This window comes from Anopheles nili, chromosome 2 (genome assembly GCF_943737925.1).
Source record: "Anopheles nili chromosome 2, idAnoNiliSN_F5_01, whole genome shotgun sequence".
Classification (NCBI taxonomy): Eukaryota; Metazoa; Arthropoda; class Insecta; order Diptera; family Culicidae; genus Anopheles; species Anopheles nili.
In genome coordinates, this window is record NC_071291.1 from 20,094,956 (window position 1) to 20,122,634 (window position 27,679).

Here is a 27,679-nt window from a genome sequence, read left to right on the forward strand (position 1 = left end):
AGGTACGGAATAGAATTCACTGCAAGAAAAAGGGAATCTTTGACGGCGACCCATTTGTTTACACCACCTGTCTGACACGCACACATTGCCAACAACCGTCGATGTCCGACGCCAAACGCACCCCTATCACTACGAGCGTGAATGCTGGTGCTGTCAGTGGTTGGCAGCATAACTGACAGCATCACACAGTCGGGAAACGTCAACATTTCGGAGGCGCGTTTTACACACTGCAAGCACTGTGTGGGGTTTATCGCGCTGATAATAAAGAGTGACAATAAAAGCGGTGTAAATAAAAACAAAAAAGCAAATCATTCCTATCGTGGAAACTGGCCAAAAATTTATGTGTTTATTTTTAGCCGCGCACGATCCTAGCGCCTGTACACGCTTATGTGCAGAAATTACGTACCGTGTGATGCATGATAACGAGCCACAATAGATAGTGCGCTCCGGCAGATACAACCAATCAGTTTGTGAAGTTCATCATTCGCGTAAGGTAGTGCAATTCTTTTCGCGTAATACCATCGCCCAACGGGCTTCCCACCGATCAGGTTTTTCCTCGCGAGATCTCTCTGTCTCTTGGTGTTTTACACTTTTGGGGGTAAGTGATAAATGTCAAAAAAACAGCTGTGCACATGCCGGTGCGTCCGGCAACAAACAGAGGCGCGTAATTGTGATACAGCCCTTTGGCTTAAAAATGACCTTGAACATATCTCCCTGCAATCGGGGTGGCAGACGGAGAAATTGTCAATGGGACAGAGAAGAATTAGGGGTAACTGTCAAATGAACGAGCATAGGCAAAACATCGCCACGGCGGTCGAGCATACGCATACCAAAAAAGGGAACAGTGCTGTGTGGTAGTGAGAACGTAAGAGCCAACAGTTTACCGGCCGGGAGGCGAAACGGCGCAACGTTGCCAGATTGTCGGGCACGCACTTGTGTGTCGCTGGTGGTACAGCAATCTCTAAACAATCTCTATGAATAAATAAGTTTGCCGAAAAGGCGGCGTGCAGAAATATGTTTGGAAAATATCGTAAGATACGTCAGAAAAGACCACAAATTGCTTGGGCATATAGGCCAATAATGAGCCTGCAGTGAAAAGATGTTGTGGCTTACGCTGTAATCCTAAACCACGAACATCTAACATTTGACAAACGACCGACGGCTTTTTCAAATAAAGCTATAAGCATTTTTAATATCTTTGAAATATATCGTATCAAATTCTTTATCGTTATGACTAGCGTTCAAACAATTCACAAAGTTATCTCAATGTTTTCAGAAATTGTTTCTCAAAATTTAATTGAATGTTCATACATGTATGTTAGCTGCAAAATATATTCTTACTTTTAAAATAACTAATCTATGTTACACATCAGTGATGTGTCAAAAATGTTAGATCTATTTGACTAACACATGACCATAAAGCATATGTCACTATTGCAAGATATTGAGACCCATGTTCCTCTCGGTGAAAGTTTCATACAGCATATTTTTTCCAATGTGTATGTTACGCTGTTATGCTGTTTTATTGTTACCATATTTATTTATGAGCAATTTCTCTGTTATCCATCAAATTTTGTTCAACCATAGCCAAACTCCTTTTGCCGTAGCAGCGATGCTGAAGGGTTCACAATTTGGCAATGCGTCCCTCTCACATCGTCCTTTTTTTCGGGATAATCATCAACCCAACGGTTGCTGCCTTTTTCACCCATGCTGCAACCAGAAACCATATGATGGCTTGCTAACCTTGATCTACTTCCCAAAAGCAATGTCCGCTCCTTCTTCAACCCTCTGGCTCTTCTTTGCACACCATCGCGCTATATGCTACAGGCCATCAACCTATCACCATGACCCCCTGCCGCTTCACAAACGCCAACGCCCGGCATTAAACGCCGCTGCGCCAATATCATGTGTGGCACCGCAAGAACGGAATCGAATGAAATATGCATCGAGTCGCCACCACGGGCGAATGGAAAGTATCATTTTTCGTCAAATAAATAGCGAATGTGGCACAACTGCGGTGCATTATTTTCACAGGGGGCGAGTCAGAAATGGAACAATGCTAAAGCTAGTTTAAAACAAACATTTGCTACCTCCTTTGGTTAGTTGGTAAACTAAAACAAACTATTTTGCTTAGTGAACCTGCAAATGAATCTATAAATCAATGGAAGTCGATAAATATTTGAAAAACATAGGAAAGTTCATAGCAAATGCAGAACGATACAGAAAAAACCCATCCTGATAAATGTACTGTCAAACTGATAAATGTATCACAAATCACTGTCAAAGTTAAGCATCATAGCCGTTAAAATGAATGGAAACTGACGGAGCCGCTCATTATCTAGTCCCGAACGATTCTCCATTTATGTTAGGAATCGCACAGAAAAAAAAACAATAGAACCCGAACGTCTGCCTGTCCTTCTTTACTCTACGGCTCATCGGCGACCTGATGACCGTTCCGGGGCATGAAATTTCTATTGTCCGATCAGAGATCATTCCTAGACGAGGTCGTAGAACAACCGAATGTGAAATAGTCACATGGTGATGTTCGTACATTTATGTCCTTCATCCCGGTCATCCTGCCATAAGAATCTTCTAATTTGGCAACGTTCCAGGAAGGCCATTCGTAAGACACGTGTGGTGGTTCACTTGCAAGGATATCGGTGAAAGTGATAGCCCTATCCGTAGTAGGTTTTGGAACGAAGTGCATGTGATAACAATGTCAAAAAAAAGGACGCAGACAGGGTAAGCTTATCAGGATCGTCGTGCGATGTCCTTTCACCCATCCGCACTTGGGTTTCCTTGCCAAATCAGAAGGAGTTAATAACGATGTGCTCACGTCAGTTGGCGGGATGAAATGTGTTCGAAAGTGGCCTTTCCATCCACTTCCAATGGAGAGCTGCCAGAGACAGGTCAAGCTCTTGCGAAACGGATATTTATGTCTAATCATCGATGATTTTCGGTTGAGTTTCTTCACCTGCAAGATGATGCCTGAGCAGGGACATGTGACAATTGAACCAGATAAAGCCCACCTTAAAGGTGGTGCCATAAAAAGAACAATAACTATTTTTGCTCGAGGCAGCTGTTTGATTGTGTTCTAAGTACAGTCGTGATAATTTTATAAATTGCTCGTGCAACATGATCAAACACCTAAAATATAGCATCAAGAACAGCATCATCATTTTTTCCCTAGATCCAGCAATATTTCCGCCAATTGCTACAGTGCTGGATAAAATTTCCTCGTTTAGCCTTTCTTTATCGCTTCCGCTATTAAAAAGATAAAATATTTTACCTCAGCTGCATTTTCCCAACATTTTCTTATGTAAAACGGCTTGGTTATGAGTATTGAGCTTTTAACTTGATTGAATTCCTCCTATCCAAGTTTTTCGCACCCATTTCCCACTGTTGGTGGAAACCGTCACTGACAGTTTCCCAGAGAAGATGGAAAATTCTTTATCGAAAGAAACTCCATTCCGTTCGTCTCGCTGATGAAGCGGCAAAGCGGATGTTTGCTGTCGCTGTATAAAACCGATGATGTGAATTTTGTGCGCGCAATGAGTCCTTCGCTTGCTAAAAACATCTAACGCACCCCAGGCACATGATAGGAAGGAGTAAGGAAGAAGCGCAACATTCGTAGCGCCACCGAGATAAAGTGTCTCTCCTCCACCTACAAAGCCTGGAGGAGAGATGATGGTACCACCTTACATTATAACGATCGTAGATCTTCATTTTTCTTCTACAATTTCTGCAATCTTGCAAATTCTAACTGATGGAAACCAACGTGAACAAAGTAAAAAGCGCGGTCCAATTTCCTTATGGTTTGTTTTAACTGATTCTGTTGCACGAAAGTGAACAAATACTAATAAGTTGTTAACAAAGTGCAATCAGTTGTAATTTTCAAGAAAATGTGCTGAACTGAGAAAAATGAGTTCGAAACATTTTCTACACACAAGAACTAACCAATCAATAAACTCACACAAGAAAAACCAATCAGCAAGTGCAAATTTCTTGTATATGTTGCCGATGATATGCTAAAACGAGACAACAATCGACATGCTAAATGAATTCGCCGTATACACTTAGGTGTGAAATGTTGTTTTTTACATCGATATCGATAATGATCCCATAAAACCTTGAACAGAAATTCTGGAAGTGAAAACCCCGAAAACATCTCACTGATTTCTTTATCATTACTAACGGACGAATCGAACTGATAGCGTTACAATTTAATAAAGTACTTGAAAAGTATAAGCAATAATCGCTGAGTTCTTGCCGGAGTGCCTGAGGCGTTTTATACGCTTTGAAGTTACTTTGCTTACCAGAGATTATTCGTATAGTGGCGCTTGGATTATGTAGCTCCAGCATAATAAATCTCTTTTTTATGTCTCTAATGTCTGCGCGACTTTCGTGACTTTTTATCTACGCTAAGATCCATCCCCTTTGCTTTCGCTGTACGATTTATTATCGAAACTTTTTGCATTCTCTCGAACATCGCGTTTCTCAAAGGAAATAGACAAGCCAAAAACATGACACAAAAGAAAAAATTTCCTGTAAACGTTAGCTTAGAAATAGTAAGTATGAGGGCATACTTTGCCATACAACATTTTCCACTTACCAGATCCTGTTCTATCTGTCTAAAATTAGCAAACAGCAGGGAAAAGAGATGATGCTTCGTGTTTAGAGTGTTTAAACATCTATACCAATGATCGCTGCTTCAAATACTTTCCCATGAAACGATTGTTATTTCTGTGCCTGGACTATCGTAACATCGTCGATATAAGCCATGATTTGAATCACATTTTTTCATACATCTTGTTCTGTTAACTTGTTGAAAATTGTACGACTTGGGGTACGGACAAAAAAGAGTTGTTCATTCAAAACTCCACCTAACACACAAAGAAAAAAAGTAACGGTTCAAGCTAAGCAAAATTAAATGCAGCTGAAATCCTTTCCATAGCAACAGCACATCCAAGGATGCGTTCTTCGCAACACGAAACGCGCCTTCGTGCGTAACGCTAGGACATGGACGTCAGCGTCGCGTTTTAGTCCGTGCTGTTTGAATTCCAAACCAAAACGCATTCCCTTCGTTTGGCCGTGCCAAGCCCACGGCTGGGCGGTTTGTTTTGATGCGGTAGTTCCTCTTTAATTCGAACCGATGTTGCGTGCGGATTTTTTCCCGCTGTTCTGTCCCACTACACTGCGTCGTCGTCGTCATCGGCGAGGTGGTTGGTTGTTAAAGCACCCGTACACATCCCCGTTGATCAAACTCGGCAGCTTTGAGGCAACCTTTTTCTATGGCCTTTTAGGGGAGGGAAAACCAGATGTCTGCCAATCGTCGGTTCCACGCGCTTTGGTTTTCCTTCCTTTTGCACCTTCCACGGGGAGGCTCGAAGTCTGCCGGTCCCGAAGACCGTCCAATTTGCTCGATGTTGGAGTGGATTTTTCCCCTTTTTTCGTGGCGCAGTTTGTTAGGGAATAACCTCCAGGGCGTGAATGCCACTCGCGGGGTTTCACGCTTTTAGAAGCGAGTTTTTGGTGGCTCTCTGTGTGCTTTGTAAACTTTCGCATCGCCTGGAGGTAAGAAAAAGCTGCCAAAACAACTCCTGATATGCTTTAGGAGCGTTTTGTGCTTACCTTGCTGAGGGAGATTTTGCCAAGTACAAAGAAACATCTTTATTCCACAAATATACGCACGAAAGCCAAAATTTGGAATCATTTGCAGAAACATTTCAACATTTTTAGCAGTTGAAATTGAACTCCTACTCATGGAGTAGTGGAATGTACGCTCCACTAGTCCGGCTAATTAAAAACTTGTTAAATGGATTCATTATCCTTTCAATCCATCTCGTTTGTTCAGTGCGTTCGATTGCGAGCTTGCAGTTCTGCTGTTGCACCGAAGCCATACGCGGTTGACTGCACTCTGCCAATCGATGCCAATCTCACCCGGGCATCGGAGATCTCCGTACGCGTTGCAATCGCAATTATTAATTGAGTTTGACGAATGATGCTGGCTTGCCGGTGCATGGCTCGTGCTTGTTTACGGCACAATCACGTATCGAACCAGCTGAGGGGGGGTTGATTACAACCACATTTGTTTGCATTTACCTGTGCTCGATATTTGAGGTTCGCTTCCTCGAGCACAAACCTGGGCATCGTATTGTTGCGTTGAAATTGCTAAACTTGCTTCAACGCAGCCAAAAAATGCGATCAGAGTCACAAAGTGGTGTGCAATCAAATCAAGTACATTGAATTGGGAAAGCACATATTTGTGAGATAATGGATTACAATCAGAATGTCAGAACGACAAGTAATGCAACTATTGTTGAAGACATTGATACAACTGTTAGACAATTGAGTACGATCATTTTCCAGTATAAGCCTTTGGCTTTGGTTGACTTTCTTAGTGAGCAACATCGTCTTGATTAAAATTTTACTCTATTTGTTTAATTGATTTCTGCTGCCTCGTTGATCCTTGTTCACCTTCGAGACCTTCCAAGGGGCAGAGTGCAATTGAATCTCATCACAGGACCATACCGGTTTAGGCGTACGGCGATGTCCGAAAAGAACTCGTCTAATAAAAAAAGCCCACCTTCTTTGAGTGCAAGGCATCTGCGAAGCATGCGAAAAGGAGGTGTGTGGTGCAGCCGTTATACAATCTGATGATGACGATAATTATTATTATTATTACTCCTATTATGACCGCTTTCTAACCGCATCCCGCGATCCAAGCGCCCTCTGCGCCCTCTGACGCCCTCTCTTCCCACGCTCCACCGGTAAAGTTCATGTTGCACACCCAACCGCCCGCCAGTCGTTCAAACCGGTTCATTATTCTGCCAGCCCAAGGGCCACCGTTCGGTTGGGTGGAATTCTCGACGTCTCGCCACGCACGAGACGTGCTCACGAGCCATCCAACAGCCGTACGGAAAAGAGCCCGTGAGCTTGGCACCATGGCAACCGCGACCCACCGTGTTTGTGTGTGTGTGTGTGTGTGTGTGTGTGTGTGTGTGTGTGTGTGTGTGTGTGTGTGTATGTGTGTATGTGTGTGTGTATGTGCGCGAGCATCGTGATGACGTTTTTCGCACTCGTCCGCCCGGTGTAACGACCTTGGCGGGCTTCAAACGGCCGGTAGCCTCGGTCTGCTTTGGCGCCCGGTTTGACATTCCGGCTTCCGTTCCTGCTTGGCTAGCCAGGCGGAGTTCAAAGATACAAGAAAAAAAATAGACCGCTTCGCAACACCTTCGATCCCTTTGCGAGGGCAGTCGGCGAAAGGAAAGCGTTAAAACCGACCCGTAGGCCACCGCTTCCTCATCCGACTCGATCGTTGGTGAAGGTTTTCGTGGTGCACTCTTTTTTTTTGGTTCGTTTGTTTTTCGCTTGCATGCTATGCTTTTTATACCAACCGTTTCCTCGGCGTGTTCCGATTTCTGTGCGTCTCCATTCGCGTGCATCCTCCTGCGCTCCAGAACGGTCCTTCTGAAAAAGCGTCTTCGAGTGTCGGCGCGGAACGGGCACGGACACACTGGAGCGCAAACGATCGCAAACTTGTTTTGCGAAACACTTGAGCACTTTTCGAACGGTGCCTTTGCCAATGGAGTGAAAATGTAGCGCGACGATAATTCGAGACCCTTGCAGGCTTGTGGCAAGGGCTTTGTTGACGTTCCGAAACGGCGTTCAATTAAAAGTGGTAAAATAAGTCGGAGAAGTAGAGGAACGGATCGAATTACCATGATCATTTTGTCTCGAAACGGTCCCCGGGTGAACGTGTTTTAAATAGGCTCTTCTGGAGAAGATTTGGGAGCAATTAGTTAGAAATTCACTTACACTTTCAACTAATGTAACTTTCCATTCTTAAACTGAAGTTCAAAGCTGTGTTACGGTTTGATTTTTCATCACTTCACTAGGAGGATATGTAGTTTGCAAATACAAGCATAATTTTGTATTTCAAACAAGAAAATAAAATTTTACCAATCGCCAGAGCGTCGCCTTATTACCGGTAGCTGATTGTAAAATCCACTGATCGCAGTAGCAGCTGACTTTGACAGGTCATGTCAACGGTGTTGTGTCAAATGACAGCTACATCGCAGGGGGAAAAAGGATGAAGCGATCCTTCGGTTGGGCAGCTATCGACGGAATCGTGTTGAGCCACCGCACGATCAGTGAGAACCGTTTCGGGCTGCATTCAACTGATGCGCTATAAACGGCAAAGCATAGGTTCAATAATGACCCATCATTAATCAAATTGCAGCCCAACGGCCGACTTTACGATCAAGGAGTGCGTGGTCTTCTCAATGGCTTGTCTGTGAAGTTGAGAATCAGAAGCCGACGTCGGCGCATTTTCTCGCCCATTAGACTCTAGTTTTTTTACTTGCTTTGATCTGAAATTAAGCACCGTAATCGATCTACTAGTAAGCGAAAATTTTTATAACAATTCATATCCTCAAAGTATGATATATAGTTATTGTTATTTATTTAAGCACGACCTGGTCGGATTTAGATTTGTTTAATTATTTGTGAGCTGAAAGGCATTTCCTCCAAACAGCCGCTGAAAGTCTTATCCTGGGCTGACTCGGTTAAAAGTATGATATAAATAAATATAGATCGATAAGGGGAATCCAAACCAAAAAAAATCTAGTATAGTTATTGCTTGCGCTGATGATCATTCTACGTCATGCGATGATGATCAGTATCCAATCCTACAGCTGACGACAATTTATACTAGCAGCAAAACCTATCGAAGGCTCATATTCCTTTTCGTAAGGGATATCAGTAAGAGAAGGCCTTCGAAAGGACTTCCTTTCTTCCTCTGTACACAACCTTCGGTAGCACAGTCGTCATTTGAGCTGTTCTCGTGCAGGGTCTGTGATGCGTACGATAATTCGTTCTTAGAACCTTGATCCCGAACGAGGTTCCAGACGACAACATCGTCGACTGAGTCTAATCTTAATCAACGCTCCTTAGAGGAAAGGGGACTGGTAGAAGGGTGGAAATTGCGGGGTTGAGGGAAGTGGCGGGTAAGATAAAATGCCAAGCTCACCATTTGACCGGATGTAAGCAAAAGGTCCTTGGGTTTCCCATTGCTGTAAATGGGTAAAGTGCCAGGGCCAAAAGAGACGGCGCTATTTGATCGCAGAGAATAAAGCAGACATGGAAAAATCCTCAAACACACTCAGGCACAGGATGCAAGGACCGGGAGGGCTCATTCGAAAATGCACACATACACAATCGCACACATACCGTTAGTGTGGTGTGGCCGATTTTACTAGATGGCGTTCTCTTCTCGTTTCCTTTGCGCTGTGTTTCCACTGTTTTGATCGTCCAATTTTTTTTTATCATCAGTCTCGATCGATCATTAGCTTCGTTCGCTTAAGCTTGTCTGTATGCTTGGAGAACCTCCCAATTTTTGCTAGTTGCTTTTCTTTTATTATTTTATTTTCCTCACAGTTGTTGTGCCCAAGTCTGCGTTTTTTATGTTTTCATTTATAATCTTCCTTCTTCTGTTTTCCCTATTTTTTCTTATCCCTCAAGATCGAATGTCAACGGCTGGAGGCCAATTTTACGATCAATTCAGCGCGATGTGTTATTTCTTTATTAAAAACCTTCGCTACACGGAGAGCTCACAAGCTCCGAATTAGACAAAGATTCCATTGCGATTTGTTCGATTTTTACACCAATTCAATAGATGTTCAATTATATATTCTTGCTACAAGTTTCAAAAATTATGTTACGTAAAAAACAAAGCAATAAATACGTTATTGAAAAACCTTCTAAAATCGAATTGAGTTGAATGGAAATTGAAGAGTTTGTTAAATTACTCAAATAAAATTTTGTTTAAAGTTCAAACGTAAAAGGTAAAAAATATCTCGTATAATTTTAATTTAAATTAAGGTTTCATGATTATAAATACACCGCTAAGTTGTATGATTAGAACATAACAAATTGCATTAAATTTTTATGGTTTCTTTTCCGTCTAAAAAGTGCGGTGTACCACAAACAACACGCGATGTATTGAAAATGTAGAGCAGAAAAATAGCATAAAACGTACCATAAAAGCGTCCTCTCAAACCGGTCGAAAAAAACTGCCAGAAGGTGGGGAAAAGATGCAACTCGACGGGGGCGCATTCAAAAAATCGTAGTAGCCCTTGCCTGCGTTTTCTTCCGCTCGCTTTCTCTACGTTCGAAGACACCGCGCGCGCCCTCTCGCTCGGCGTGTGTGCGTACGAACGGGTGCGCTCCGAAAACTGCACCACTACCACCGTGCGCACAGCACTCGCCCGGTCCCAAAGCCACGCACACTGTCGTACGAGCGCTGTGCGGTCACCGGAATCACTGCGTGCTGTCCGTGCGATGATGCGTTTCCATCGTTACACAAACACCACCGTCAACAATCTCTATCCAGTCTTTTCGCGAGCCCAGGGAGTCCTTTTCCACTGCAGGCTCTTGCATGCAGTTTTTCACCGTAACGCATCCGACTGGGCGCATTTTTGTCTATGCCATCGTCTGGCTCATGCTCGAACGGTCCACCAACTGTTTCACTTCACACTGCGTGCGTGCGCTCTCGCGTGTGCGTGCGTGAGTAAGAGAGAAAGAGAAAGCACTCGCAGTTGTTTCTTCACATGCGTTACACCGCGCACTCCCGTTCACAAACCGTTTACTGAATGGTCACCGATTTTCCCAGCACCAGCGGTCACATCCGAGCTCGAGCCTATCGCTAAGCGTTCACTTATCGTTCACCGTGCAATAATGATAACACGCAACCACTTTGGTGGCGTTCCCCTAACAAAATCTCGCGCCAAACGCACGCACCACAGCGATGGCACTGTCTCGTTCACACACCCACAAAAAAATCCACCACACGGGCGCTTTACGCGGGTCGTTTTTTTTTGTTTCCGCTGTGCCTTTGTTTTCTTTCCTGCTCCAGGCCGCGTTACCACCCACCTCCGTCCAATGAAAGGTGGCAGAGCGTTGGCGAATTCGTTCGCATTCGCTAGGGCAATTTCTAACGCGAACGGCACACTCTCGAGCGCGAAGAAACACGATGGGACACTTCACGTGTGCGCGCATGCGCACGCACGCACTCTGCTTTCCCTGAGCCTGAGCCCGGTCCGTGACGTCGTCGTCGGGGTCGCTTGGTCGCTGCTGGAAACTGCACAACCGGCGGCGCGGGCAAACTACTGGTGAGGACGAGTGAGCAAGCCGCGGTACACTGAACACCGGTGGCTGTAGACCGACCGACCGGAATGTGTAGCTGCGTGAGCGAGAGGCACGGCGAACGCATCGAGCGCTACCGGAGCTTGTGCGGATGAGTGCGTAAGGCGCACCGTGGTGTGCGAAGTGTTTACCTTTGCGAAAGAGAGTATGTCCCCATGGGTGGTTTTTTGTCTCTCTGGCGCGCGCTCTCTCGCTGTCTCTGTCTCACCGCAAAAGGGCGCGATGGGTTTCTTCCTCTTCGGCAGCACTTGCGCACGGTCGAATCAACATGACAAAGGTATAAGGCAAGGGACTGGTGAGGTGAACGGTGCGGTGTCGTTTTGCTGAGGATGCTAAATAAAGATACCGTTTGTTATCCTCTCTCGCTCACTCACTCTCGAAGCGCCTGGCAGTAAAATGCGAACGAACATGCGCGCTCGCACGTTTATGTTGCGTTAGCTGTTTCGCTCTAACTCGTACGCTTAGCACGGGGCTCGTACGTGTAGCGTTGTCTCGCTTACACCGCTGAATGACGTTTACCAGATGGATTAGGCTGCTGGGATCGAAACAATAAAAGTGCCTATATTCTAACCGCTCAGCCTCAGGGGAGCTGTCAAATTGGTCAGCAGAAAGCCGCTTACTTACCGCTTAATTACACCATGATTTCACTGGGCGTCTGGTTCTGGACAACCATCGTCCTTAAAAAAATCCCTGCTGACCGTGGTGTCCGTACAGAGGAGCCGTGTTGCCGCGTATCGACGTGTATGTAACTGAACTGACGAATCCGGTGCTTACGGAGCTGTTCGAACGCGTTTACCACTTCTTCTTGTCCGTTCACGGTCGGTCGCTTCCTTTTTTTTGAGTGTTCTTATTCCTCGCACCAAACCATCACATGCGAGTGAGCGAGATGAGCGCACTTAGGCCAAGCAGTTGGCGCTCTCTTTCGCTCTCATGAGTACCACCTCTACCGCGTACGGAGAATCTACGTCTTCCTTTTCTGCTGGCAGAACCCCCTAGCAACTCCCTGATGGAAATGACCCGTGCGTGCGAGCGTGTTGGTTTGATCACTTAAAACCATTCTCTTCACTGAGTGGGGTGGGGAGAAAGCGCCTGCGCGCCTAACGAATCACATCGGTCGGCCCAATCTACCACGGACCGGAAACGGCCACATAACGGACGCGGCAATTGCATGCCCTTTTCTCAGCATAAAGGTGTAATCTTTCTCTTTTTTTTTCGTCGCAAGCAAAGCAACCGTGGGAATGAGCGATAAGGAGAGCCTCTCTCGTACCATTCCTAAGAGGAGGTGGAACAGCGACCACGGAAGAGGCGTGTTCTGTCGTGTTTGGCAAGGGAGAAGGAGTTCTCCCTCCACTTTGCACTTTATATACTCCGGTGAACAGGGGAAACTGCTTATATACTCAGCTGTCGATGTTCAGTGCATGCGTTGGAAAGAGAAAGAAGCATTTGAGGCTCTTTCTCTTACTCTGGCCTACGCTGTTTCGCGTTTCAATCCCTATTTTCCCCAACCCGTGCAATGCAGCTTCAGCCCTTCGCACACTCGCTCACGGTTGCACACACTCGCACAGCAAATACGCAAACTGAATTTTAACGGCGTCGTCAGCATTTGCTGTAACGAGCCATGGGCACCCGCGGGCCACAAATGAGGTGAATAATCAGCTTCATCGTATGCTGCGAGAGCGAACGAGACGGTGGCACACGGCGAGAGCGAGACGATAGCCATCCGTCAATGCCCGACTGTGGTAGAAGAGAAAAAAAATGAAACCCTCCGCGAGAATGTAATAAAATGCCGCCGAAACAGCGCACCAAGCAATGCGAACGAACAATGAACGCAAGCGGCCGGGCATTACTTTTTTTTCTCTGCCTCTGTCTCTCACTCTCTCACTCTCTCGTTCTCTCCTTCCCTTCGCAATCGACGCACAGCGGTTGCATGCGCCATTGCGCATTTACGCCACACATCACACGTCCGCGGTCTCGTCGTACCGCAGCTGCGATGGGCAACTCGCGGAACGTTACCGATCCGGTCGGGATACCCGCTTTTCGCCTGCTCGCTTGGTATTGCACCGTACGAAAATGGCACATATGCGCAACTGCACCGACCACGCGCGACCCGACGTAGCGCGAGATCGCCACGTCACCCGTACGGGTGGTGTGGGCTGAATTTCGCGGCTTGGTTCGTTTCTTCAATAACTGCGTTTCTTCGCAGCTTCAATAGCTGTGCAGTGAAGACGTGGGTTGAGTGGGGATTTTTTTTTCTCTTTGGTGCGGTACATTAACGCCCTACAGATGCAGTTGCAGCCACATTCCACTCATGTGCTCGTCGAGCGCGTGTTGAGAGCAGACGAAGCGAACGTAAATTTAGCGAGCTGTACGCACATTGGCTGTATGGTAGCCATATTTTTTCTACGACTAATAAAACCGATCATCTTGCACTGCTATAAATAGAATATTTTAAATTATATTTAAATAATAATATTAACGCATTCATTTCAAAAGACGCAAACAAAATAGGCATAATTATTAGGAAATGACGAAAAACAAACGAATTATCACAATTTCTTCTTTTTTTTTTGATCGATTAGAGTTGTGTGATTCATGTGTTATAATCATTATAATCATCATTATAATTTTATGTATTGTATGCCGGAAATGTATAGCACAACACGTACAAGAACTGTCTTGATTGAGACAAATTTTTAGATAAAATTTAGTTCTATGATTTCTATCAGTTTAAAAATCCAATTGTATTGAAGTCAAATCTATTGTTTGAGTATACCACTCGAAGATTGGTGAACTGAAACTCAAGGGAGCAAAACTCAATGAATTCATTGATTAACTTCGTTCAACCATCCTGCTACAAATTATGATGACGAAGATGTTAACCATTTCGGGTTCTGTAGTAAAAGAACATGGCGCTTCCTCCAATGTGCCAGTTAGATTAGATGGGCTCTTTTGGAACGAACGAATTGCTATGATAATAACTGTTTGTAGTAACAACTATAAAAATACAATCTTGTTCAAAAACTAATATTATTTTTTCTCACCATTGAATAATAATTGCTGCAAAGTAAATTGTATTGCTCTTTGCTTATCAAATGAAATTGCTCATCGATGAGACAAGACTTTGGCAAAATTATCTAAGCTCATTAATTTTGAACATCTTTAGAAAAATCGAATCATTTGCCACAAAATCTTGTTCCGAAACAGTGTGAAACAGAATATACCTGCTGCGTAGATAATTGATTAGGATAAAATTTTCCTTGTGTTTACAAACTGTAGTCAATTATTATTTGCCTATAATGATAGGTAAAAATAAAACATAATAAGACACGCTTTTTGTTAAACGGTGTTGTCCAAGCCTAACTATGCAAGAGATGTTTCAAAAGAAAAAATTGTATATTGTGTTTAGGTATGCTAAGAGTTATTCTACAACCATCCAATATTCACACAATGATTGATTATGATATCACATGACGCTGGGTTCAACAGGGTTTATGTGAAACAAATGTGAAATCTGACAAAAGTATAATGCGTACTTAAGTACTGAGAAATTGCTTGCAAGAATTAAGAATCATTAACTCATTAATCAAGTGAATTCCTCAATCATTAACTTTAAATTCATCAAACATTTTTAAGTGAAATTTTTATACACATTAACAAGTGTTTTGTAAGCATGGATTCGTAAACAAGTTAAATGCTTTTGCAGCGCGTTTTTGAAAACAAAAACGATTAGTTGTTTCAAAATCCGTTGGACGTTTTACGTTTTTCAATATTGAGGTGGTATAAAAGAGTTTGATATAGAATAATGATTTGCACAGTTTTCTAATGGTGAAAAGCGTATAGAATGATTCACATTAACATATAGAATACATACAATTCGAGAGTATTTAACTGTATTTACAAAAAAAGAATCTTATTCAGGTTGTTTTTTTAAGAAAATGATGGCTTCTTGTGTTTCGTCGTTCGCATTCTTCGTTTCTTCGGTGCGTGCACTTCTTATTGTATTTATTTGTGCTTCTCTTCGGGTGTAAAGCAAATGAAACCGGTTCTGCACATGCACACGATTCGGTCACCTTTGCCAACGAGGAATAACATTCTAACAGCGATGTAATCAATTTTATTGGCTAGTTTCTTTTACACTTGATGCTGTATGGCGCAACTGTAGAGTTGTACAGATTGTGACTTCAATTTCAACTTGAGACTGCATTGTTAACGATTCGTTCTGTTTCCTTAATTTCAAATTCAGTTCCAGTGCCTTGTTATGCGAAACTGGCGTAGGAGATTGATGAAATAAAACTTATTTGGCTTAACTGAACGTATATACAACTTAAAATTTTAGCATCCTCTTTTGTAGAGTTCTCTAAACTAAAGCATTAAAAAACACAAACAAAACAAAACATTGAAATTTTCTTAAATCACACCAATATTGGTTGACGATTTAAAACAAGTTGAACTGAACAAAAAAAAAGAAAAAATACCGGTTGCTTTATGCGCATGCCTCGAATTGTACGGCGATAACGTGGAATTTTAGCACTCAAATGATAAACCTAGGGTGGCAAAACGAGAGCAAAACAGGTTGAAATGGAACTCTTGAAACGATATGATATGCATTGCAAGACAGGGATCGCGGCAGCATTAGCGATGATTCGTCCTGTTTATCCTTTATTTCATTTCTTGAGCGTTTTCTTCATTTGCATACGTTAGCTTAGCGTTTTTTTAGTAATTACTCATAGTGTACGTCTAATATTACAAATTAATAGTTTATCAACTCGATAAAGATAAAGGTTATAAAGTTTAGATAAAGTACGATAAAGGAATCAGAAGAATTTGTATTGGTTTGTGGCGGTTAAGATCATTGTGATTAGTAATGATGAAACTTTCACAGTTGTTATTGTTATTTATTTAAGGACGGCCTGGCCGTATTTAGATTTGAATAATTATTTGTGAGCTGAAAGGCATTTCCTCCCAACAGCCGCTGAAAACCTTATCCCGGGCTGATTCGGTTGAAACTTTCACAGTTATAAACTGAAAATATAGCTATATTAGATCAACGGATGATCGACGACTTTTGAATACAGCATGAAATAGTAAATACACCAACCAAATGAAAAAAACAAAATGCAAATGCAAAATGCAAACGCTTCCAACTCAAAAGATTCAAAATAGAGTAATATGAATCTAAAATTGAATAAATATCCAAATCCATTTTACCTGTTTACTACAGGAAACCTTCAACAACTACCTTTAGGTGGCTTCGATCCACCATCGTCGAACCATGCTGCTCCGTGGTGCTTTGCGGCATCTCAGCCTTTCCCGTCGCACTATCGCGCCTTTAACCCTCCGCACGTTCGCCTCTGGCCAGCGGGAAGTGCCGGCATTCACCCGCGATCGCTACCCCGTCCAGCGAGGATCATTCGCCGAGCTAACCGACGCTGATGTGGCCGTTTTTCGTGACATCCTTGGCGGAGCGGACTCAAGCCGCGTCCTAACCGCGGCCGATGAGCTACAGGACTACAACATCGACTACCTGCACAGTGTTCGCGGAGATGGCCGTGTCGTCCTGAAACCGCGCACCACCGCAGAAGTGGCCGAGGTGATGCGGTACTGCAACGAGCGGCGGTTGGCCGTGTGTCCACAGGGTGGCAAAACGGGCCTAGTGGGTGGGTCGGTCCCTGTGTTTGACGAAGTTATCCTGTCGCTGCAGCTGATGGACAATATCGAGCGCATTGACGAGTATGCGGGCATTGTGGTGTGCCAAGCGGGATGTGTCCTGGCGCAGTTGGAGGAGAAAGTTGGAGCCCGCGGACTTGTGATGCCCCTCGATCTGGGTGCGAAGGGATCGTGTCACATCGGGGGTAACGTTTCGACGAACGCGGGTGGCCTAAGGCTGGTGCGGTATGGCAATCTGCACGGTTCCGTTCTCGGTGTCGAAGCGGTAAGAGCGTTTGTTCATGTAAATGAACATGAACACCATTTAGATAGTTTTGCTTGTATACTTCTTGTTCCATTAGACGAACAATGGCAGGGAAAATGAAGAGAAAACTTATCTTTTTTTCACAGGTAACGGCAGAAGGCCGCGTGCTGGATCTGATGTCCAATTTCAAGAAGGACAACACGGGCTACCATCTAAAGCACCTGTTTATCGGTTCCGAGGGCACACTTGGCATCATCACTCGCCTGTCCATGTTCTGTCCCACGGCTTCGCGATCGATCAACATCGCGTTCCTTGGCTTGAACAGCTACGACGAGGTCAAGCAGACGTTCCTTGCTGCCAAGCGCGGTCTTGGCGAAGTCCTGTCGTCCTGTGAAATGATCGACGCCCCATCCCTGGATAGTTGCACACGGTTCTTTGGGCTGCAGTAAGCATGCAAGCGACCAATGCCGTTTCTAGATGCAAATGTACATGATGCGTTGTACTTGTAGGTCACCGATCGACAAATATCCATTCTATATGCTCATCGAAACGTCCGGTAGCGATGCGGGACATGATGAGGAAAAGCTGACTCGCTTCCTGGAGCAAACGATGGAGCAGGGTCTGGTGCAGGATGGCACGGTTACGAATGAACCATCGAAAATGCAGGTACGACAAGGTTTCGTCCTTTTGAACCAGGGTAAAAATGACGTTTTTGCTTATTGAAATCAGTACCTAACCTCCAACTTTTGCTAGGCATTCATCATTCAAACGCAAGCATGTAATTATACATGAAACAATGCTATTACCGTGGTATTTGGTTACTTTTCGTATTGTGCTTTTTTGTTTTTATAAAAGAAACCTAATGAATGCAACCAAAAGGTTTATGAAATTATTTTATTATTAGTTTGGTTTACCTTTGGTTTGTTGGTTCTTGGTTGATTAAAGCTGATTTTCAAATGCATTGCTGCATCAATACTACCCCAAGTTTTTTCTTAAAAATATGTGGTTTACATATGTAACCAGGATTCAACACAGGAAAGACAAGTACGCTGAATAAGCCAACTTATATTTAGCTAAATGCATCATTTTTTCTATCCTTTTCAAAACGTTTCTTGTGCCTGACCATAATTTTGGCGACTGTTATCGTTGCCCGTTCTTATCAATAAGCAAATATTTCTGTCTAGCTAACTAATACGCCAGTATCTTCATGCCAACCAGTAATACAATAGTCAAAAGTGAACTTCGTTGGTTATTGCATGAAGACATATCATACAAATAAATATAAGGGTCGTCTGGTTATCACCATGATGAGATATCGCGTGTATTCTCCATTTTGTTGCCTTCACTGAATGTCGCTGCCATTGCTGGAGTATGGTGAAATTTTAATGTTTTAGACGGGGTTCACGGATAAATACTTTACGGGCGAATTGCATTCAACTTTATTTATTTTTCTGGCATTTTATACTTTTTAAAAATTTGCCTTGAAAATTACACACAATAACCGAATGTATTTTGTGCTTATTTCATCCAAGAAAAGCACGATAATTTGATTTCTTTGGCTGGTTTCGTCTTTTCATTACAGAATATTTGGAAACTACGTGAGCAAATTGCCGATAGCTTGCTAGCGGATGGTTATTGCTTCAAATACGACATCTCACTGCCTTTGGATCAATTCTACGACATTGTGCTGGCGGTTCGCGAGCGAGTTGGCGATCTGGCCATCAATGTAACCGGATACGGTCACATCGGTGACTCGAATCTGCACCTGAACGTGTCTTGTGCCCGATTTACGCCTGAAATTTACGCACTGCTGGAACCGTTCATATACGAGTATACTTCGAAGCTGAGGGGAAGCGTCAGCGCCGAGCATGGGATAGGTTTTTTGAAACGGAAATATCTTCACTATTCGAAGCAGGCGGAACCGTTGCGACTGATGCGGGATATGAAGCAGCTCCTCGATCCAAAAGGAATTCTCAACCCATACAAAGTACTTCCACCCGAAACGCCGGTGGGTCACTAACTTTCGATGAGTTGCTCGACAGAAAAGCGAAAGGGCATGGTACATGAGGCCATTTCGGGTGGAGGGTTGTAAAATTATTCGGCAATTGTGAAGGACAGATTCAAACAGGGTATCGTTTTGAAACAGCCATAATTAACATCGACTGATTCTTATTCCATTTTGACTATTTGGTGAATGAGGCCTTAATTACGATAGTAAAATCAGTAAAAAAAACTGAACTACAATTTATTCTCAATAGGTTTTCGATGTTGCAGAATTTATTCTTTTTTAACGTAGAAAAGCATATTAAATGTTCAAGCTACCAGAAATACACTAAGCGTAGTAGGGAGAATGATGTAGTTTAAGAGTAATTTTGTGTACAGGATATGAAATATAGTAGAAATCAAATAAACTGTTTCATATTTTCGTTTAACTAGAAGGAAAAAAGTCTGGTAGTCGCCAGATTTTTTAAATAAATAAACCTTAAAATACAACAACGCTTATTGTACCATTAATGATTCTTATCTCGATTGTAGTTTAGTGAAATTTATCCTGTAGCTAAGGATCCAAAAGAAAATTCAAAATATAATGTACAAACAATTTTACGTTTGAAAATGAAATATCCGATTTTTCAACATCATATTTTTATTTCTTTTTACACATAACTGTATTTGACAGTTGTAACAGGTTCCATGGCTTGTATTTAAAATACAGTCTCAAATTATGTTCTTTTCCACAATGTATTTTGAGCTATTATGCCTTCTAAATCGTGCCATTGATTTGAATGCATTCGTTTGATTAGGTAAAAAGAACGTTTAAGCACCTTTACAACAGAAACATGGATCTAAAGCGTATAGTTCATATTTGGTAGTGTAAATATCCGCAAACATGTGATTCTTCCAATTGCCCCATCGGTATTTAAAGCATTAGATAGCAATGTTTAATGAATAACTAGTCTTCCAGATGTCGAATTGCAATGTTGAACTCGAACTATTTTTCTATCACCAATTTGATAGGCGCCCGATATAGATGTCCAACTATGGTCTGCTCATTTTCCAATTATATCATTTACGAGGTGTACAGAGCATATAAGTGAAATAAGACAAAAAAATAAACTTTGAATTATAATAATGAACAACAATTATTATTAGAGTATATGCAGGGCATTATCTAAAACTATTGTTATCTATATCAATACAAAATGTTACATATGATTACATCATATCGCCACACCATACCCGGCAAATGTTTTTCTAACCACAACACTTACCTGTCTTTGGATAATTTCTAGATTTTTCTGTGCAAATGCTAGCTCATTGGCAATGGTAGTATTGTCCGCCAATGACTTATTTTCCCTAAATGCATCACGAATCCGGCGCAGCGCATACATACTGAAAAAAAATAAGTCGGGTTATGAATGTGATAAACGATGCATGACCAATCAATGGACTTACCGATAGTTGTATGAATCAAACTTTTGTGATGCACGAAGCAACTGTTTGTACAGTGATAATACCTTCATCTTGTGTCCTGCTACAGCCATGCACGGTAAATTTGTTATCAGAATGGAATGCAATACGAATCACCTTCTCCTGGAGCAGACTGTCGGAATTCAGTGGTAAGTATTTCACCTGAGTTAAATACGGTCCCTGCGCATAAAACACAAACACACATTAAAGAAGCCTTTCCTCTTCGAGCTAATGGTTGTTAAATGTTATGTAGATTTAGATTTTAAATCTATTTTCAATCAAAAACTTACAGACTTTGTTCCTAACAATTCATTCAAAACAATTCTAAGCACAAGCAAAACCAGCACACAATGTGACACAGTAAACGTCAAACGAAATATGACAGCAGTGTTTCAAATAATGCTGGAATCATATCCTTTTCTGTTAAAATATAATTAAAAAAAAATGAATGTAAAAAAAATCATAACTATTTATACTTGAAAAAGATTTAAAATACTCTACTATACAAAACTCACTAAGAATAAAGACGCAAATTTTCCGTTTTATGAAGTTTCCTTTTGTTGAATCATGGTAATACTTTACGCATTATTCATTTAAATAAACACTTTCCACATAATTATACTTTAACTCATTCTGAAAGGCATTCTGTAACGGCCACGAAGCAAATGATAAATTAAATTCCATAATTAACACGATTTTGTTTTATTACAAAGCGAACAGAACAACAGAATAAACAATAAATAACTGCCTTATCGTTTTTCTTATGAAGAACAGTGCCAAACATAATTATCCGGGGAGATGATTCTGAATGATGATTGTATCGAGTGTGTTTTGCTCTTAAAGGATCACCACGAAAACAGCAACCGCTCAAAAAACGATCCTTTAAGCTAGGTAGGTACTAGCAGAAACATTGCCACCTTTACCGGTCCAGTTGGTGTGGACAAATTTGCCTTCCTTGCCGAGCAGCTCGTAAGTGTGCGCACCGAAATAATCTCGCTGAGCCTGGAGCAGATTTGCCGGCAGCCGTTCCGACCGATAACCATCAAAGAACGCTAGAGCCGCTGAGAGAGCCGGTACCGGAACACCCCAAAGCACAGCTTGGCTGACAACCTCGCGCCACGACTGCTGATTATCCATCATAGCCTTCTTAAAGAAATCGTCCAGCAGCAGGTTCGACAGCTGCGGATTACGCACAAATGCATCACGGATGTTGCCAAGGAACACGCTGCGAATAATGCATCCACCGCGCCACATCAGCGCAATACCACCGTAGTTCAAATTCCACTTGTACTCGTTGGCCGCCTCGCGTAGCAGCATGAATCCTTGCGCATAAGACACAATCTTTGCGCAATACAACGCGTTGCGAATGTGCGTGAGGAACTGTTTGCGATCGGCAACGGATGCCTTCGTTTGCGGTCCAGCGAGCTGTTTGCTGGCACGGGCACGCTCGTCTTTCAACGCCGACAGGCATCGTGAAAAAACGGCCTCTCCGATCAGCGTCACTGGGACACCGTGGTGGAGGGCTGCAATTGCCGTCCATTTTCCTGTGCCCTTCTGACCAGCAGTGTCGCGAATTCGCTCCAGCAGGTATCCCTCGTCGTCGCGATAATTGAGAATGTCGCGCGTGATCTCGATCAAGAACGAATCAAGCACACCTTTGTTCCATTCATCAAACTCCTGAGCCATCTCCTTCTGCGTCATGCCCAGGGCCAGCATCAGATGGTACGCTTCGCAAATAAGCTGCATGTCACCATACTCGATGCCGTTGTGCACCATCTTCACGAAATGACCAGCACCTCCTTCGCCTACCCATTCGCAGCATGGGTCACCATTCGATTTGGCGCAGATGGCCTAAAAACAAAAAAAGGATTCAACGTATTATGGTGATGATCCACAGCGCAAAACGATTATGTTTTTTGCTCCACACGATCCTACCTGGAAAATGTCTTTAATCAGCGGCCACGCTTCGGGATGGCCACCAGGCATCAGGGACGGTCCATACCGGGCTCCCTCCTCACCACCACTTACTCCCGATCCAACGTACAGGATGCCCTTTGCCTTGAGTTCTTCATACCGCCGAGCCGAATCCTGATGTTCCGAGTTACCTCCATCAATGATCACATCACCCTTCTCGATCAGTGGGAGCAGCTGATTAATGAAATCGTCCACCGCGCTGCCGGCTGCGGAAATACGAAGTAAAATTAGTTCGTCACCAAAAGCGCATTGATCTCTCCGCGTGTCACGTGAGGCTCGATCTAGCACGTGCGATTCGCGTTCCAGTGAACGAGCAGTGGTAGAGGTCACAACGTATAGACAATCGGTCTCTTTCCGGCAAGCGTCATTTTGTTCACTTTTCGTGACTGATCGTTCGCCACGACACTTCGCGTTCATTTTCAAGATCAGCGCTCACGGACATCGCCAGTGAATAAGAACGAACGGCAGTCCTCATCGACCCAAGCTCTACGAAAGGTCAACCGAGGGAGCTTTCACTTATTGCCTTGCATTGTAGCATTCGTGCAGCAGTGGGGCAGAGCATACAACTAAGCCAAACCACGGACCGTTCGACGTTAAATTTAGCCAACGCATGCACAACTCACTTATAGGAGCCTTATCGCCCCAGCTCGATCGCTTCGGACGCTACGTTTAACCTACAAATGACATTACTACGCCAGCGCCTTAAAGGCTCGTTCGCGTGTAACGTACTCTCATTTTTACCTTTAACTAGCAGCATAATCTTGCGGGGTTTCTTCAATTTGTTCACCATATCCTGCAGCGAGGTGGCCCCAATGATGTTGGTACCTTTGGCTTCGTTATCCAGAAAATGGGTTACCTGAGAAAATAAAAAAAAAGTGTCATGTATAAGTGCGTGCAAAAAGAACGCCTCCAGCTGACCATACAGCCATGTGATAGATCGCCTCCGACCCATTAATGTAAATCCGCGTTAACGCCAATCGACTGGCCACGGTGAAGGGTCATGCTGGAGTTTTTTTTATCGCGTTCCATTGCGCCGTACACATTCTGTAGCAATGTGATACCGTCCCTGGGAACTTCTACAATTTACTGAACAAAAAAAACGTCTAAATCGTAATGTTTTAGAAAAGTTTTATACCAGAATAGTTTCGAATAACGCTTCGACGATGATCGCGCGATCGCAATTTGATCAAGCAGTTTTTCCGAATTCGTTCACTAAGCGCTTAAACTAAAAATTGTTACATAAAGCGAACGTCATGTAGTTGAAATCTTCGAGCGTTCGAGTAGGACCACTATGGGTGAAAGTTAAAGCTGCTCCAATAAATGATATAATCACATGTGAACGCTTTTATTGCGATACCTCGAAAGAAGGCACGGACCATATCTTTCGAACGAATTTGAGGAAAAAGGTGAAAATCATCCAATTAAACTCCAGTTTAATAATTGAGTACAAAGACGTAACGGAACGCTTGGATTAAAATCGCAGTTGGAGTTAAGTTATAAATTGTTGAAGCTTACCTTGTCGACGGTGCGGTTGTAGGCGCAAACGACGAATCCTTTAGAATCCATGTTGAGGATCAAATTTTGTCCCATCACGGCTAGACCGATCAGGGCGATATCAGCTTTCCTGTAAGACAAAAAAACACACATCGCATAGTGCACGCATCTGTTATTAATGTGCACTCAATAAAAACGGTGCTTAGCGCAGGCGTCATTAAATCATTTCGCCAGCATAGCAGGACATAGAGGTCATAGGACGCACGATCGATCGTGCGAGTTTTTCGCCACTGTTGTTGTGCAAGTAATCTACTTCTTCTATTCATGGTTTTGAAAAATTTTGGGCGGATGATAGGTAAACAGAGGCTCTTAGGATGACCTTGATAAAGAGGCATTTGATTTAGGCACGTCGCGATGGTTATTCTGATGATTCACACGCGTGGCAAGCGAATTGTAATCATACGATTCTCACACGCTGCCGTTCAACTATCCGCGCTGAATATCGCGTAAATTGCATCGTACGGCCATACCCATTAAGTCACGGAAATAAGATAACAACAATGCCCATGTCATTCGTCTATTTGTTGAAGGCACTAGAAGTGTCGACGGAAAATATTTATTGTATCGAGGAGGGTTATACAAACACGAATGCTTCCATCGCCACTGCCCAGATGCCAATGAGAAGTGCTTAATCATAACGCGAAGGGAATTTCACATATTTCAGCTGATCGATTTTGGATCGTACGTGAACTGCTGTGCCGATCTCTCCCAACGGAAAAAACGAAAAAAAAAACAATTGTCTCTTAGTCAAACCGTAGAATCTGCTAAAGCAAACATCGCATAAAAAACCACAGTTCATACGTTGAAGGAGCGAAACTTAACGCGTCAAACGATGACTTGCACGGGGGCATGCGAAGGTGCCCTTTGCCGGTACGGGCATGATGCAAAGGAGAAACACACTGTTTACTTACGGGCTGGACATTTTGTACGATGTCAGGGTGCACAGCAAACGGCGTAGGGATTGAATTTTGAATTCACTGAGAAGCCACGGAAACCACTAATGCGATGGACGGTCAAAAGGCGTTTAAAGAGATGAAAACTCAATGGACGGAATCGACGCGACCTAAAGCCTCCACTAGCGAAAAGCATGCGAGGCCCTACACGACGCAACGCACACACTTTGGAACCGAGATGCCGCTGCACAGTGGACGAAATTATTGCAACCCAGCAACATACATTTTTGAGCTCCAGCCAACGTTATTGCGTGTTCGGGTGATAGCAGATTTTTTTTGTGAGCCACGTGCTACAAATTCAAACGTGTCCTTGCATATAAAAAAAATCTCTGCGACTTTCCTGGTGAAATACCAAACGCGAGGATATTTCGTCCTGCCTTTGTTCCAGTGTGGCCCGGTTTTTTTTTACGACAGTAGTGGTGCCGTTTAGAGGAACTCCACTCGTACGATCGGAGCCGCGAGCGTACGCACGCATCGAATATCTTCATCGTCGCGAAACTTGGCGCTTAGCCCTCGCGAAACAATCATGCTCCGTAGGGTGAAATGAGCGGAAGGCGCCCTTGAGGCTGTCGAGCACGTGAGGAAGACACAGTGCGTAACACAATCAGGTGAACATTGGCGTACTGCGCGAGTTTCGGGATATTTTATTTCAGCAAAAACTATTCATTGGCGATGAAATTATACTCCATTTATTGCACTTCAACATAAACGATCAGTATCTCTAGGCAGTTAGTAAAACAATATCACGCTGTGTGTTAGTTCAGTTACTAGTTAATATTACCGTAAACTACACATACAATTGGTTACCTACATGTTTAATTTATTGTTTTCCTAAGTATACTAATATGTAAGTAGCGTAACGCAATCCTGAGAAGGGGCAGCATGGTAGCTGCATTTGTGATCTACCGAATAAACGAATGATACTAGTTGATTGTAATGTTTGAAAACGTGTCTGAAGGACAGATGAAATAGTTTACTTACCATACTGCGAAGTAACGTAGATGTCTTTAAGATTCAAAATGCTCAACACCAAAGTGGGAACATGTTTTATGAAAACGAAACATCTTTGCAAAAAAACCAGCAAAGAAAAAGTAGAAATTCGAATTTATGTGCGCATGCAGAAATAATTATGGAAAGACATCAACATCACATAACACATTGGAAAGGATGTTACAATAGAGCCAAACAATAAAAATAATAAATATTTATGAAACAGCTCATTTTTACTTAACCTGTGCATATTTTCCTCCCATCTACAACCATTTACGGAGGCATCTAATCTCTGACTTACTCATAATAAAAAACAAACGTAAACATTGTCTATTCTCGTTACGACGCGATTTATAAGTTTGCTAACTACCTATAGTAATTAATTGCACTCTTTGGAACGCTGTAAACCGTAAGAAGTTACAAAAGAACAAGCAAGTCATAGAACAACAAATTTTAAAAGGATATTCGTGAAATTATAGAGCAACGTGATTGAAAAGATGTAATTACAATTCTATACATATTTTTTAGCAATCTAATTAGCTAAAGTGTGGAAAAAAGTTAACACAAACATAACACCTTCAAGATGATGAATCGATTAGTTAAAGAACCAAATGTGGAAATTATTGTATTTCAACAAGCAAGTAAAATATGTGCACCCATTAATAGAGAGACGATCAAAGCAGGATTTAGGTCACATCTCGTTACATTTCTGTATATTTTAACTGCTTCAAACCAATGAAACCAGGGAAACCAATCTTATTATCACAAGTTTGTAATTCCTTTGACAAAATATTAAATGATCATCATTATAGCACAAGTTTTTGCTTCAGTTAGCATATTTTATCTTTCTGCTTTTAAATTTGTGATTGATACAATTCAAATATCATTTCGCTCACATTCTCTAACACTCTAACGCTGCCTTAATGGTAGCATATATCATTCACTTTGTATGATGGTTTTTGCATATGTAAATCGAGTGATCAACTTGCGAACGGAAACGCATGATCATTGCATCCATCATTGCTACATTTTTATCGTTTTAGACTTTTAGGAGCAGCAATGTCCAGTTACAGAGCTACAGAGTTTCTGTTTTCAGTTCAGTTTACAGTTGCGTATATTTCTATTACTAAACGATTTTATATATATTCTGCTAAAATGAGAGAATGATCATTACCAGCTATTATGAACAACGACATGCCTTCGAATCGTATTAAATGATCTGATCACCTGTGCCGTACACGTGCACGATCGACAAATATGACAAAGATCTTCAACAGGAATCAATTGATCTATTTTTCTTTTCCGTACAGTTTTCTAATACATGATTATTTGCAGCGTATAAAAGATTGCAATGTAATACCTTCAATTCCGTTTCGTATTTGTTTTGCGGTTGATTGAGTTCGAATGCTCAATCCACAGCAAAAATGTTTCTTTAAAAGCTTGTCTAGCTTGAAATCAACGGAAGGACATTGTTATTATCTTACGGTGGACAAAGAAATCGCCATACAAATGCCAACTATTTCAAATTGCGAGTAGAGAGGAATTTGCAATCAACTATACAGATTTGGTGGGATCTATTTAACTCTACGTCAGATTGATTGATAGTTGGCATACTTCTGATATA

At 42.6% G+C, this 27,679-nt stretch overlaps 4 protein-coding genes across 4 annotated transcripts in view; 1 reads left to right on the forward strand and 3 right to left on the reverse strand.

Moving 5' to 3' along the window:
* LOC128731547 (polyhomeotic-proximal chromatin protein) overlaps positions 1-11,878 on the reverse strand; it is a 49,591-nt gene extending 37,713 nt beyond the window's left edge. Inside the window, exon 1 of the mRNA XM_053824675.1 lies at positions 11,841-11,878. Within this exon, the coding sequence (XP_053680650.1) occupies positions 11,841-11,878 (38 nt within the window). The remainder of the gene's footprint in view (positions 1-11,840) is intronic.
* Positions 11,879-16,477: 4,599 nt separating this feature from the next.
* LOC128731555 (D-2-hydroxyglutarate dehydrogenase, mitochondrial) lies at positions 16,478-19,136 on the forward strand. Its single transcript, XM_053824688.1, has 4 exons — positions 16,478-17,137; positions 17,263-17,561; positions 17,626-17,782; positions 18,699-19,136. Exons 1-4 carry the CDS (start codon positions 16,478-16,480, stop codon positions 19,134-19,136), a joined length of 1,554 nt encoding a protein of 517 aa, XP_053680663.1.
* Positions 19,137-19,501: 365 nt separating this feature from the next.
* Positions 19,502-20,904, reverse strand: LOC128731725 (LYR motif-containing protein 4). Its single transcript, XM_053824858.1, has 4 exons — positions 20,875-20,904; positions 20,570-20,764; positions 20,386-20,506; positions 19,502-20,159 (listed from the first exon to the last, which is right to left on the reverse strand). Exons 2-4 carry the CDS (start codon positions 20,656-20,658, stop codon positions 20,106-20,108), a joined length of 264 nt encoding a protein of 87 aa, XP_053680833.1. The 5' UTR covers positions 20,659-20,764; positions 20,875-20,904; the 3' UTR covers positions 19,502-20,105.
* A 364-nt stretch (positions 20,905-21,268) lies between these two features.
* LOC128730437 (6-phosphogluconate dehydrogenase, decarboxylating) lies at positions 21,269-25,127 on the reverse strand. Its single transcript, XM_053823483.1, has 5 exons — positions 25,024-25,127; positions 24,074-24,182; positions 23,300-23,414; positions 22,520-22,764; positions 21,269-22,435 (listed from the first exon to the last, which is right to left on the reverse strand). Exons 1-5 carry the CDS (start codon positions 25,032-25,034, stop codon positions 21,467-21,469), a joined length of 1,449 nt encoding a protein of 482 aa, XP_053679458.1. The 5' UTR covers positions 25,035-25,127; the 3' UTR covers positions 21,269-21,466.
* Between the last annotated feature and the right edge of the window lie 2,552 nt (positions 25,128-27,679).

Coding starts and splice junctions, on each gene's coding strand:
- LOC128731555 (XM_053824688.1), top strand. CDS start 16,478: ATGCTGCTCCGTGGTGCTTTGCGGCATCTCAGCCTTTCCCGTCGCACT. Junction 17,138..17,262: donor CCGTTCTCGGTGTCGAAGCG/GTAAGAGCGTTT, acceptor TTTTTTTCACAG/GTAACGGCAGAAGGCCGCGT. Junction 17,562..17,625: donor ACACGGTTCTTTGGGCTGCA/GTAAGCATGCAA, acceptor TTGTACTTGTAG/GTCACCGATCGACAAATATC.
- LOC128730437 (XM_053823483.1), bottom strand. Junction 23,415..24,073: donor ACAACCGCACCGTCGACAAG/GTAAGCTTCAAC, acceptor TTATTTTCTCAG/GTAACCCATTTTCTGGATAA. Junction 22,765..23,299: donor GATTATGCTGCTAGTTAAAG/GTAAAAATGAGA, acceptor GTATTTCCGCAG/CCGGCAGCGCGGTGGACGAT.
- LOC128731725 (XM_053824858.1), bottom strand. CDS start 20,658: ATGGCTGTAGCAGGACACAAGATGAAGGTATTATCACTGTACAAACAG. Junction 20,507..20,569: donor TTTGATTCATACAACTATCG/GTAAGTCCATTG, acceptor ATTTTTTTTCAG/TATGTATGCGCTGCGCCGGA. Junction 20,160..20,385: donor TAGAAATTATCCAAAGACAG/GTAAGTGTTGTG, acceptor GAAAATGAGCAG/ACCATAGTTGGACATCTATA.